Source organism: Tachypleus tridentatus, chromosome 1 (assembly GCF_004210375.1).
Source record: "Tachypleus tridentatus isolate NWPU-2018 chromosome 1, ASM421037v1, whole genome shotgun sequence".
NCBI classification, from domain to species: domain Eukaryota; kingdom Metazoa; phylum Arthropoda; class Merostomata; order Xiphosura; family Limulidae; genus Tachypleus; species Tachypleus tridentatus.
In genome coordinates this window covers 150,609,841-150,625,301 of record NC_134825.1, presented here as the reverse complement: position 1 = coordinate 150,625,301, position 15,461 = coordinate 150,609,841, and the positions used below count along the sequence as shown (strand labels likewise).

At 29.5% G+C, this 15,461-nt stretch overlaps 1 protein-coding gene across 3 annotated transcripts in view; it reads right to left on the bottom strand.

Moving 5' to 3' along the window:
* Positions 1-15,461, bottom strand: part of LOC143226989 (serine/threonine-protein phosphatase 4 regulatory subunit 4-like) — a 52,073-nt gene that overhangs the window by 23,404 nt on the left and 13,208 nt on the right. For 2 of the 3 annotated variants that reach the window (XM_076458540.1, XM_076458555.1), the window contains exons 3-7: positions 11,353-11,431; positions 7,190-7,340; positions 6,230-6,303; positions 2,935-3,041; positions 2,361-2,468 (exon numbers count right to left, since the gene is read on the bottom strand). In XM_076458540.1, coding sequence (XP_076314655.1) covers positions 2,361-2,468; positions 2,935-3,041; positions 6,230-6,303; positions 7,190-7,340; positions 11,353-11,431 — 519 coding nt within the window. Of the gene's footprint in view, positions 1-2,360; positions 2,469-2,934; positions 3,042-6,229; positions 6,304-7,189; positions 7,341-11,352; positions 11,432-14,963; positions 15,264-15,461 lie in introns of those variants that run through there. The other variant, XM_076458547.1, reaches the window with a different exon arrangement.

The following is a 15,461-nucleotide window of genomic DNA, read 5'->3' as shown; positions in this document are numbered from 1 at the left end:
GTAAATACATAATTATAAACTTACCAAATTATTTAATATATCTTGCTTTAATAAAATTATAACTTTTAATATATTAACTTACTTAGCTTTACATGTTTTTTGTAAAAAAAATTGTTACATTAAAAAAACAAAGTAATTGCTGTCACTAATTTTACTTTACAACAACTCACTAAATGACAACTGTAAATAAAAATAACCCATTTGCAGTAGGCTCAGTATAATAAACACGAGTTTAGTACACACACTTGCACCCATTAAGTATTTGCATTAAAACGTTTCACAAAACATGTATCTTCACAAACTTTGGTAGATTTTAATAAAAACTAAAGCTCTTTTTTTACACACAAAAAATCAAAATATTTCATGAAATATGTTTTAAAGGTTTGTTTGTGAAAATAAGTTTCATTGAGTCTGAGTGCAAAGCAAATTTGTGTTATGATCAAGAAAATTATTCTTTGTCCCAAAAAATCTCAAATATTTGCATCATCTCTAAATTCTCCTTAGTGCATTTCAGACATTTGTTTTCAGTAAGACTTTAGATTTGATTTTATATATCCTAAACATATGTGGGTCTTTCACTTGACCAACCTTGTAACCATCATATAAAAATAGGAAACAAATTATCCTTTTTTGTGCTAGAATGACTACATATTATAACATGCAAATAAAAATGTTTAGTGTAAGAAGGTTAAGTCTCATAATACTATACATTTATATATCTTATTATACTGACTTTCCAGTCATGCTTAGCTAACACAACTTTCACTGATATGGTGCACGTGCCCTTATGTTATTCTAAACAATGCTATATTCAATACACTCACTGAAAACTATATTTAGGTGGGTTCCTTTAATAGTTACTTTTAGATTAAAAATTCACTCATATATAATAAAGTTTGAATTATAATCTACAATTTAACTACAAGCTTACTGACAAATTCATAAGTCAGTATTTCAATACAATTTTGAATTCAAGTCAACAAATGCAATGACATGCCCTACCACTTTGTTGCCCATTACAAAGTGGTTAAACCAAAAATAATAATGAGCAATTTAGTTTTCATTAACAATAAATACATCAATGTTTACAGAATACAAAATGTTAAGAGTGGATTATGTGACTTTAGTACTATAAAGAATGTTGTCTGAAAGTATTCGTACAATATCCAGAACTACATGTATTAGAAAGATAATTTTCTTCTTTAGACATTCATAAACAGAATAGAAAGAAGCCAACTAATCAACAGCATCCACTGTCAACAACTGTCTAATTGAATACAAAAATCTGACTGACTCTTTACTCCTAAACCATTTCCTCAAATTTCAAATCATGATTTTGTTTGTTTGTTATAACAGAATGTGAATAATAGACCCATAGTTTGGCACAGTAGTCAAAGGGTAATGTTCGTCTCTTTGGAAAGACAGGCATCAAATGTATGCCAAATTCAACAGCTTTGTAAAATCTTGAAGAAAGAGCAAAATATACTATACAACAAACAAAAACAAACCGAAGGTAAACACAATTTATTTCATAAAATCCTCTTATTTGAATAAAATATTTACAAGTTCTCATATTACAAATATATACACATATATATTAAATAGAAAAGGCTAAATATTTATCTTAACACTGTCCAGTTTATTGGAATCTTTTCTCATACATTACTTTAAGACTTTGTAATGCTTCATTTTATATTGTTTTTAACTACTATGTATCTTCTAATTCTAGTAATTTATATTTTTTATTTATAATTCTTAGCCTGAAATTAGAGTATTTCATCAATAAGATTAAAATTAATTGTAACAGCTAAAATTGAAAACATATATTAAAGCTTAATACAGGAAACACAGCTAATATCAGTTTCTGTTCACACTCTCAGTTTTAGTCTCCATAAGGGAATTATGGATCACTATATTTATTTAGCAGTTTAGAATCAGTAATGTTTTTAACATGTATGGTAACACGTATGTATTCACTGAGCAAGAGCAAGCCACCACTATTGTACTCAAATGTTCTTATCTTTCAATTAAAATGTGTTTCAAATACAAGTTGATCTCCAATTGTGTGTGCTGTTTTTAAGGATGAGTAGAAACTGAAACATAGAGCAATTTCTTATTTACTGCAGATTTAGGTCCCATTTTCATTTGATGGGTTCAGTAGTCCACTAAGCACTTAGAACTTACAAAAATATAACCGTAACATATCCACTGACACATGTAAACAAATTAAGCAATGAAATACAAATCAAAATATCCTAAATAAAGAAATTTTAATGTTTACAAATGATTGAAGAATACATATCTATTTAAAATGAACAAGATATAATGTCTACAGTGTTAGAGAATTGATAAATACAGACCCAATTCCTCGTGCTACAGCGTCTAGTTGACGACACATGCATCCTCGGACTTCAAAATCTACATCTTGGCAAAGTGACTGAACAACTGGTAGAATTTCTTTCTTAATTCTAAAAAATTACAAATGTACATATTATAAAATCTTTAAAATCATAAATAAAGTGTTATAAGCTATTGCTACACATTTTAAAACAGTGAACTACTGTAACATTAATTACAACACCATGTACTCCAACAACACAAACAATACAATAAAGTTCTGTATCCTATGTAACAATACACTGTGATACTATACTAAACCAAACAATGTGTTTAATAAATTTCTGTGTCACATATAAGAATATAATATTGTCCCATACTATTCAATGGTGTATTAAAAGTGTGTATCCTTTATAACAGTACAATTCAATACATACAACTCAACAGTATATTAGATTCTGTATCACACAACAATATGATAGATTAATATGTATGATGCTATTAAACATTATATATACTGCTATAATATATTAATGATAATGTACAACATTACCAAAATATTAACCAGTAATTTTAAAACACGTATAACTCACTTACATGTAAGGATCAAACTTGGTTGAGATTTTACCAACCATCTTACAACACAAAAGTCGGGAGGACACAGGTTGTGAAAGCTGACCTTTATTAACAGCAAGTGTTAAAAGCTGTGAAAACAAAATTATGTAACTTTTTAGTGGAACATTTATAAACTATGCTACAATGTTTACTCCTTACAGTCATTAAACATCAAATGAAAAATATATGCAGCTAAATGACCTTGATGACAAGAAACCCACATGAAATAAACATGCATCTCAGAATGGCTGGTATGGGTATTAACATTTTCACTAATAAAGCAGATAACAATACCCATACCAGCCATTCTGAGATATAGTTCAATGACCTTTTCTAAACTACAATGATTATTACACAAGTTTATTTTTGTTAATTATCTTCATTTTCTTATAGAACGATAAAGATCATTGGCAATCTCAATACAGCAACAGATTGCTTTTCACTACCCATTATTTAGTCTTATAGCACAGCATGAAATCAATAGTTAGTTGATAAGCTATTGTAATAATTCATGTATTTAAGTGTGCATTTATATCTTGTAGTTGGGACTAACAGACAACACAGTTGCAGAGATATTTTGTGACTGGACTAAAAGAAAACACATGATATGTAGTTAAAGTTTAAACACTTAAACTACAAAGAAATGAAAGAAGAAGACTGATCAGTTGGTGGTGAGACTGTTGCAATGTAATTTAAAATTTAAATGCAAAAAATACAAATTTATTTATACCTAAAAAAGAAATGTATAGAACTGGAGACAGATGAAGAACCACCTTTAATAGAAATTAAATTGAAGTAAACATGATTATATATGCTGCACACAAAGTAAGAAAAATTAAAATACGACTTCACTGATAACTCTGAAAACTAAATTACAATGTGAGCATCTCTGCTCCACGTTGACAATCTTAAAGCAGTTTGCTATGCAAGTTGATTTTTCACCATAAGATTAACATTTTTATTAATCTTAGTTTTCAAATTGCATTTGCATAACCTCATATTTTTTCAGTAAAATTATGTTTTATGTTATTTTGCTTTTTCCTTATGCTGTATGAACTTGGTCAATCTGGCCAATCCTGTAACCACCACCACAATAAATAAAATAAAGAGAGAGAGAAATGTATATCTAAAGTGTCACTTATTTCTAGAATGACTGTAGATTCTAACCAAAAACTACAACTGTTTGTTCTAGACATCTTAAGACTCAAGTCTACATCTATCTAGCTAATTTTACTGATTTGTTGCCCTTTAAAGGTATCTAAACTAATAATCCATCAATAGAAGCTGTAAATCACCTACTGAATTTATAAATCAAGTTACTGTATTGAATGACATGATAACATGAACAGTATCTCATAAATAATTCTTTTATTTTACCTAATCTACCCTTAATAAAAAGTTTGATTTTTACATTTCAGTTACCTTGAAAACAATAAAAATATACTTAAAAAAACAAGAAACTTAGTTGTTAAATTTGGCCTCTTGTTTGTTTGTTTTTCTGTTAGATTGTTGATGAAACTTAAACCTACTTTTTTGTAATTATGATGCTATTACCTTAAATCACTTTATTTCAAGTATGTACTTCAGGACACAAAATAACAAAACATAAAATTCAAGAAATGTCCTACAAATATTACAATTTAACTGGCTTTCTAATTTATGCACAATAACCTTAAAATAATTCTCTTAGCTACTCAGTCTGAACTCAATGATAGTAACTTTCTATCTGTACCTGAAATAAAATCAGCTGAAAATAAGGTAGCATTACATATCATTTGTGAAATTAAAATGTGTCTTTTTGTTGGTTGTAAATGATGTAATAGTAAAATTTAGAGAGGATTATTGGCAGTTTTTGGAAGAGAGAACGTGACAAGTGAGTGTAGCAAGCATGACTGAATTTCTAGTTTACATCTCCAAAAACAAAGATTGAAGGCTGTAAAATTAGAATATTCCTTAATAATTCCTATATTATAATGAATAGTATATGTTAAACATGAAATACAAAGAAGGACTGATGAAACATGATAGGCAACTCAGAGCACACAAATGTCACAATACATATACAAGGAGATAAAGAATTTAGTTTAAATATTTATTTTTGAAATTAATAAATTAAAATATCTGTTAAAAAACTTAATTTATTAATAATGTTTTGAAATAAATTCTAGTTATGTAAATGAACAACTTGATTGAATTGTAAATGTGACTTTAATAAAAAAAAAAAAAAGTCATGATGTGCACTTTGACCTTCCCATACTGAAAGGGTTAAGGGAAGGTTCCATAAATGTTTGAAAAATAATGGGTGGCTTTGAATTTTTTCTAAATTTTAGTGAATTAGATAACTTAGATGGGCTTACAGGTCCCTTGTATGGGTATTAACACTTTTATTGTTAAAGAGAGAAAAATGTTTCAACCCTCCTAGCTCATCTTCATCATCTTAACCTGAAGGTCGAAACATTGTTCTCTCTTTAACAATAAAAGCATTAATACCAGCCATTCTGAGATACATTTTTATTTCAAGTTGGTTTCTCATCATCAAGAATGACAGGTCCTTTGTTGTCCTTCAATTTTTATGTTATAATCTTTAACACTATGACTGAAACTACTGTTAACAGAAGATATTTAAATAATTACTAAATCCAATCAAAACCTTACAATATTTAGCTTTCTTCCACATTTCTTTCCAACATTTAAGAATTATTTTACTCAGTTTGTAAAAACATTATTTTCATTATCGAATTATATTTTGCTTGTTTCATTCTCTTCTACATATGTAGCTCACCTTTAAGAGAAATTTCTGGCAATAGTAATGTTGTTACAGGTACAGTAGTAATGTAATAAGTAGCCACAATTGTTTTGTTTTAAACTATTTATAGTTCTATTAAAAACTGCACCTAAACTCAAGTACTCTTGGGAACTGTCAGATCTTATAACCAATAAAAAGTATTCTTGAACATGATGTAAAACAAATACAGCAAATGTCAATGGATACAGTAATGAGAAAATCAGACAACTACACACAAATTAATCACCATTTTAACACTCTTATTACTGCAAAATACTTGACAGATACCACAGAATTTACAGCTAAGCATTATAAGCATAGAAAACTATCAATAAGCCTTTTCTTAGTGTATCTTAAATTGTACAATCATAAGTTTTAACAATTCCAGAATATGATTTGTTTTGTAGAACCTATATGTATCCATGTATGTAACAACTATATATATTAGATACAGTGATTATAGGTAACAAAGCAAAAAGTAAAATAGCTTACATCTCTTTTGATAATTTCTTTTGGAAGTAAGTCAATGACATCAAGCAGGGTTTCCATCCAAGCATTGGCCACCACTACAAATTTAAATATAATATGTATCAAAATTAGCCCAAAGTAGTTACACATTTAAACTATGATATTTTGGCATTTGGACTTTTGGAACTTAAATACAAACTTCAAAACCAAACTCAATAAACCCATGTGTATAACAGCAGATACATTTTTTACATTATTTACTAACAATTTAATATCATTTCTATCTAAACTGTAGTATTTGTACAAACACTTTCAATTCAGTATATAACTGAGACAGCAACCATTCACAGCATTTTCTACATAAATACTTCAAAAACATACAAAATTAGTAGTTTGGTAGTTCTAATAAAAAAGGGGATTAAAGATCTTGCCAAAGTGGCTGCTGCAAACACCTCATAAATAAGTAACAGATCTGGTAAATGAAATGTTATTCATCAAACAAGAAGATCACTAAAAGCCAGAGATTACATCAAAAACAAATCTAAGACTGAAACACAACTGAATATGAAATGTAATGCATACATATAGATACATAAATAAAACTATGAAAGTATTCATACCAACATTTTCAGATAAATTCAACTGATAACTAAATTAATTCTATTTTATATACCAATAGCTGTTAATAGTGGCACCCATATTCTGTAAATTGTTACAAAAAATATTAGATTATACTTGATCTACCCAAGAGGTACCTTTCACCATTCAGACAAAATTGCTTGAACATTATTTTGGCCAATGGCTTTTATAGAAATGAGTACCACATAGTGTAATCAGAGTCATCATAATATAACATGATTATGAATGCTCAATGCTGCCTTCTATGTGGTCAAATAGGTCTGAAACCCAAGTTTCATAACATATGGCCATCACTATCTTCAACAGTGGAGGTGTGTATTGAAATACCTGGTATGTCAACCTTACCAGGATCTCTGCTTTCAACAAATGACAGGATTCCTTGCAAGAATGTCTGTGTGAAAGTGTTAGAAGGAACAAACTCCTGGCTAAACAGTGAAAAGAAAGGTGTTCCATCTCCAAGTCTGTCATCATGAGGTGGTGAGAATGCTAATTGAACCTACGAAAAACAATGAACAAAATTTATCAGATACACAACAGCAATCATACAAAAGCTATGTTTACATGATCTTTCAAAATTTTTTACAATTAAGAGGTTCCTTTTTTCAATACTAAAGGGCGAAGGAAAAAATTATTTACTGTATTTTTACTTTAAAAAATCTTTTAAAATTAAATTCAGCAGTTTTAAATCTTAAAGGATAACTCCCATTACTAATACTACAAAATATTTAACTGAAATATAAAGTGAAAACAAACACTTTACTTAACACTTAGAAATAACAAAACAACAATGGAAAACAATTCTCAATTAGAAAAGTCAAACTATATAAAAGGTAGCTAGCAAAGAGGTATTTGTTTTCCCATCCTATTTAGAAATAAAACCATTTAAAATTATTTTCTTACATTTCATCTTGGTAAATCATAGAAAAACAACAGATGTCTAACAGGAAACAAAACATGTCTAATTCATAATGACAAGAAATCCATTTGAAGTGAAAATGTATTCTAAAGATGGCTGGTATGAGTATTAAAACTAATTAAAATAAAGCACAGAACCTTTGTTCTTTGTTAACCTGAAGATGTTCTAAGAAGGTCAAAACATTGTTCTGTGTTTTATCTTAGTTTTAATATCCATACAAACCATCTCTATAAAGTATATCCAACTTTGGAAAACAGTTAAAACTTTAAAAGATTTAAAAGTAACTTTCATATTCAGCTATTTAACAAATTGTCTTTTTTACTGAAATATTTTTATTGTCTTGCTATCTAAATTCTCATTGACTGTTTTCAGTAATCTGAAGTGTCACTTCCAGAACATCTTGTCTTGAGGCAGTAGCAACTTGATTAAAAAAATAGTTATCTTTAAAAAAGAAAGAAACAACAGATAATATACTCAGTGTGCACAAAAAATGACAAACTGAAAGCCCAACATCAGTAAACTTTCCCTATAACAATCTATCCAGATGAAGAAATAACATGAGAGATTACTGACACCTTCTACAGGGGCATATATATCCATAACCATTTTTACAATGGCCACATCTAAGGAATGAAAAATCAGATTAGTAGTAAGATAAAGTCATACCAATGCAAATTAGTGAACTGAAATAGGCTTTCAGCCTACCTCCACAGTCCATATAGGCCTCACTACTCAAGTCTTTCATGGCAGGCTCATGTAATTTGCAGAAACTTAGTACAACATTAAATGCAGTAGCTCAGATTTCTTAATGTGTCCTTTCAAAAACTGGGAAGATTCTGCTGAAGGTCATAAGTATCTTGTACACAAATACTGACAATTTTGTAATTGGTTTTAATAAAAATGTTTTTTTTATTGTAGTTCTCAAATTTAAACTATTAACAAATTGAGTGCAAAGAGATTTATATTTTAAGTATAAACATTTTTCATATTTCATTTGCATAATTTCTAGAATCTCCAAAAAGGATATTAAAAGTTTTTTTAAGGTAAATTTTTATAATTTATTTTACATTTTCTCTACCATATCACTAACTAGCTATCATTATGAACTAAATTAAATTTAGGTAAGAGATAAACTACAACATACCTTTAAATTTTTATATAATACATTTAAAGATTTTCCTTTTGTTAATTTCCAAATACTCTTTTTTCTTTTCACATGGTTAATTTTTAATGTTTAACTTTCCTTTCATGTCTTTCACAACTTGTAATTCATTTCGGCACAAGTAAACAGTGCCCTTGAGGCACATGACAGTTACTAAAACAGCATTGAGAACAGGTGCAAAGTATGATATATATATATATAAATGTTCAAACCTCTTGATTATACATTAGTTTTTAAAGATTTATTTTGAAATATAGGGCATAAAATTCAGATAAAACTAAATCATGACACATCATAATGTTAAGTTCATTCACAAAAATTGATATTAAAGGTGTTTAATAAAGCATTTAAAGGGACTCTCCTTGCAAAGGGGTTAAAAGAACAGTACAGCAAATAAATTGATTATAAATTAAAGACACTGGTTCCAATCAGCAAGTATAAAGAGAGTGCCCTATATTTGAAACTCCAAAGAACAATGCACATACTGTGCTCTGCTTAAGTAAAGTGATTCTTTTCTACAAAAGTATCAACTGCTAAGAGGACAATGAGCAAGAAAGATAGCTAAATGCAAGTCTGTGGTCATTGATTCCAAACTGCTCTACCTGATGTTTTTACAATCTTATTTATAACACTAGATTGGCAAGTTTCTTCACCTATGAAAATACACTATGCATTCACGTACCTCCGCGATCTAGAGTACAATGTATCCCAAAATTCATGTTGATTTGTTTATAGGATTTACAGGAAAATAAATGAAAGAGGATGAATTCTTCAACTTCATCTAAGATATACCTGTTTTGCATTCTGAAAAATGTATTCAACTGTAGTGTGATAAGTGCATGCTTTATTTAAAGATGAGTTTTGAAACTAGTTGCAGACCACCAACACATACGCACACACTAGAAGTGTTCAGATTGTTAAAACTGGATTCTGATAGCAGCTGATCTTGGGTACATCAACACCAATACAACCTATGATCCAATATTTCACTCATCTTGCAGACTAAGTTATCTGACTGGTTGATTGTTGGATTTTATTGGCACAAAGCAGCACAACCACCTGCATCCATTTAAATGATCAAAATAATATGAAAAACTAATTAAAAACTAACTTAAAGAGTTATATGAAGAGAAACCATTACAAAGGTAATAAACATGAAATAAAAGAATCACTTATCTACAGACTCTCCAATGGAGCAGTGAGAAAGCCTAAAAGGCAGAAACTAATGGTTTGTGATAAGAAATTGTGTAAACCACCTAAACAAAAAAAACTAATAAACTATACGAAATTGTTGGTAAAGCCAGTGTGACAGGAGACAAATTATTTCAATATGAAATACTCAGGAAATAAAAGATCCTAAACAAAAGTCCAAAGTTCATAAAGATTCAATAACAGCTGAAGAACAACAGACACTGGTCAAAACAAACACCTGAATCAGAAATAACCATTAATTCAAAATTAAAGTGACCTAAAAATTTTGACAGTAAAAGAATACTAATGGCCAAAAATGTTATCACTCATAAGATAAGCTCTCAATTTGAAACAGGAAAAGCAATTTGGATAAAGATTCAGACATTCTTAGTAAAACAAGAACACAGAAAAACATTATGGCAAATGTAATAAAGCAACAGCTGGTAATAGGTGTGATAATGTTACATCATAATGACACTGATAATACAATTAATCACATCCTTCCTTCCAGGTTGAAAACATAGTGGCATACATCATGTCAAGTGCAGTTGGAATGTAATTAAATTATTATCAGTTTAACTGTACTGTAATATCAAACCTAATACCAACCTGTTATACCAGGTTAAACACTTACACACTAAGACTTAAGGTGAGATTGGTAACGACAAAAAAAAACATAAGAGCCTAACAAAAGAAAAGGAACACAAAATAACAAACAAACAACCAAACAAAAGAACTTTTGCATATGGAGAAATACAAATATAAAAGGAAAATAATAAAGCTATTTTTCTTTAAAAACAGATATGTATGATGCACTGATGGCTGAAAAAGAATCCTGGGACAGGCTAATGACAAAACAAGCATACCCCACTCCCCTCAAATATTCTCATATCCAAACAAGAGCAATAACCAAACAGAAGACAGCATAGGTTCAAGGTTTTACAGGGTTCACCCCTCAATAAATAAGCTTATCAAATGTAAGTGAAGTGTGTTAAAACTTTTCTTTGGTGCAGAGAAATACAGATAAAAAATCTATCATTAAAGGGAAAGGTACACTGAATATAGGCATGGTTTAGAACTCAAAACCTGAAGTCTGAAAATTTATCTGCAAATTATATTTCTGTAATATTTATATTTGTAGTAGCTTATATTTTTCCACTATTAAAAAGGGATATTTGTAACTACAATTTGCTTAACTATCTGTGGTTATTTTACACAGAATTCAAACCATCATTTTACCTGAGGATTTGAAAGATTATGCCCATCATCAATTTCTTTCACTTCTAAATTTCTTATTCTTTGTTCTACTTGTTCAGGCCTGTAGAATAAGTTATAGGTATTATTAGAACAACTTTTCTAAGACCTATAGGAAACAATGGAGATGAAAAAGTAAAATAAAAATGTATAGGTACAAAACTAGAATAAACTATTAGTATTTTCTTACGTATGTAAGAATGAACATAAGAAAATGTAATGGAAATAAGTGCATGAGAATATAAATCTATGTGTTACAAGAAACAAATATATTAAACTTTAGACAATGCACAAAAAATATACAGAAATTTCATACCCTTCACTTCAAAACAATGCCATTACAACAGCATTTCATACTTACTAATTATTATAATCAACTACAGCTCAATCATTTGAACTACATATCAATTGATAAAGTAGGTTTTAAAAAATTAGGTTAACACTGCTTTTTTTAAATCTTAATTTTTGAGCTAGAAAATAAAAAGCTGAGAAGTTTACTTATTTAATCCATGAAATTCATTTATTACATTGTTTTCACAAACAACATAAAAATATTTACCTGTTTATGAGATTCAATTAAATATATTTAATATCACTAACCAAGAAACCTTTACAGTGAATGATACTTAGTCTAGGAGCTTAACTTTTTAATAGCTATTTAAAACTTATATAATAACCATAAAGAACATCATTTAATACCACTACAGTATGAAGAGTATTATATTTCTAGCTTTTAATAATTAGAAACTTTATCTTATTTGTTTTTTGAAATAATAATTTTACTTTGCTTTTACAAATAGATAAACGATTTTTAAATGTTTGGTTATTCTGCGAAAACCAATAAACTATTCAATTGTATTCTAATGACAGCTGGTATGGGTGTTAAAACTTTAATTAAAATTAAGTACAGAACAATGTTTCAACATTCTTGTGTCATCTTCAGGTTAACAAAGAGAGTCTGCAAACAGACTTAAATTACGACTTCCATTTACAGATCATTACGTATCATTTTTTTTTAAACCTACACTTAGAACTATCTACAAGTAAGTACCACTAGTTTCAAACATACATATGAACTAAATAATAAAATATATAAACAACATATGTGAAATAAAACTATTAACAACAATGATGGTATTAATCACAAAACTGGATCTTTGAATGTTCACTCAAAATAGTAGTACAAAATGTGCTGTCACAAAGCCAAACATAACAGTTTACAAATACCTGGTTATTATCTTTGAAACACTATCTAGGTTAGTTCAAAAACATTACTTAATGAGAATTAATGACACATACCAGCTATCATTATACCATACACTTGTATACACATTCTGCAAGCTGAGAGATCAGATAAGAACTGGAAAGCAACAGTTTTTTTTCTACAATAATAAAAAGTTCCAGAAATTGTGACAGTTTTAATGAGTTTATAGCAAGACCAAGTTTTTCCAACCACAATAATCAATTGTAGTATCTTCCAAATAGGAAATTTTTAATTACGAAAATTTCACGTTCTAGATAATGTTTTAATTTCTTTGAAACTTAACAGGTATTAAAATCATGTTTATTCAATTTAAATGAAACATTTTTTCACAATTACAAAAAACAGCAATAAACAGTTGAAATTCTTAATTAAACCCTTGGTCTGCATGCATGCTATTAATGGTAACATTTTCAGCAATATTTATAAAGTAGACTTCTCATTTTAGAAACACCATTATGAAATGATAACCACTTTAAAATAACATCTATTGGTCAAATCCATAACATATAGATGTGAAAAGTAATTACTACAATATACGCTACACATGAAAATTTCTCAAGAAAAAAAATACCAATGATTTGAAAATCTATTACAAAACAGGTGACTAATAATCTCACAACACAAAAGGAAATAAAATTACTCTGTTAAACACAGATGTGTATATTAGATATTAAAATGATTGTGAAGTCAAATAATAGCTTGTTTGTTTTTAAATTTCGCACAAAGCTACTCGAGGGATATCTGCGATAGTCGTCCCTAATTTAGCAGTGTAAGACTAGAGGGAAGGCAACTAGTCATCACCACCCACCACCAACTCTTGGGCTACTCTTTTACCAACGAATAGTGGGATTGACCGTCACTTCATAATGCTCCCACGACTGAGAGGGCGAGCACGTTTAGTGTGACAGGGATTCGAATCCGTGACCCTCAGATTACGAGTCGCACACCTTAACTCACCTGGCCATGCCGGGTCACCCGAATGATAGCTAATTGATTTAAAGTTGTATGGAACAGAACTTAAGCATTAGATTTTGTAACTGTTCTGGCTTTTCATAGGTAGTGTGATGGATACCACCAAAAACTGGTGGTTTGGGGGAAAGATAGGTAAAAGCCCCTTACAACCCAAAATATTCACATGTACACATCACAAACATATTCAGGTTGGCAATTTACAATTTTCTAGATGGTGATACCCTTTGTATTTAATGACAATGGAAAATAAAAGAACAATTAAGTTGGTGTATTATGACCATTCAGAAATAGATCTGAAATTATTTATAACTCAGTCATAGTAAGTAAAGCGTGGCATTTAGTAACAGGTGAAAAATCTGTAACTGTTTTGTGTAAAAGTATGCAACAAACTCAAAAAACAGGATCTCTATAAATAAACAATTCCAACAGGGAATATGTTCACAAATATAAGGCTTCTAGTCATACCTTTCTTTCAATGACTACATGCCTCAAGCAGCTGTAGAATGAAGTGGGTATATGTGTTATTCTATGTAAACACACACTGGGTGTAACACCTATGGGTTTCTGTGTGACAGGACTATTGTACATGGAGCTGAGAAACTCTTATCCATGTATCCTAGATGAACTATGAAAACCCAATGTGAAGTTGCACACTTTGAACATGACAACTTTAAAACAAAAACTACTGTGCTGGACTCCAAACAGTATGGCTACTGTCAGTATGCACAGTCATCAAACAGCATGACTGGACACAGTGGCATTGTCTGTAATGATGTGACAAAACTCAAGTTTGTTTTAATAAATGTACTCAACCCTCAGTATATTAAAACATTACACAAAATCACCTAGATATTCATAAACAGCATTGATAAATAATCTATTATCTATCTATCCAAACTTACACCTGTAGCATGTTAAACATTGAATACTCTGTGTTGACAAAACAATAAAAAGTTAAAATCTTGAGAGACTACAATAATTGTATTTTGAATAATAAAACTGAGCATGCCAACTTGTTAATTTGTATATATTAATATTTGTGTACAAAATATACTTTTAGTGACAACAATCATCAATAACCTTACAATGAAATTTAGATAAATATAAAAGTATTGAATTAGGCTTATATGGTACAAGAAAACAGAGTAAGCTAAAGATGCAAGACCTAAAAATTTCAACAGATAACAGATAAAATTTTAAGTTCATTGGGTATACATGAAAATAATTCTTAAAAAAACACGAATTTCTGTCCTCTAGAAACATATTAAAAGTACCGGTAATATACATAAATTACAATCAGTTGCTTCCAGTTATACAATTAGCGTAGACACAACTACCATTTAAGACTTTTCTTACTTACTCCATGAACTGGCATCGTGAAGCCTAGATTTATTCAGCCCCACTAACTTCTTCAAACCATGTACGTAAGTGACTGGACAAAACTAAATTTTATCTACATTTGCAGTAGCTTCCCTTACACAGTTTTAAATAAATCTGAACTGGATATTGCGCGTACAGTATGGATACAAAGTGAAATTTTTATGCTGAACTTGAAGCTGGTGATACTCTTCGACCCGGTTCCGAAGGTTATATTTACAACCTGTTTTTCACCGACGTTGTCAGCGCCAAGCATTGACAGTTTCAGCAAATAGAGCTGCGTAAATATCCATGAAATCACGTGTTCATCTGCGCATACAGATTCAGTTTATTTTACAACCACCAGGTTTTAGTTTATACCCGTTACTATTTTAACGCTTATTAATATTTAACATTATGAGGGCTGAGTGTTACTGCATATGGCAACTTTGTGACCAAAGGCGTACCACGGCTATTCTTTTCTTTATCTAATCCACTTTCA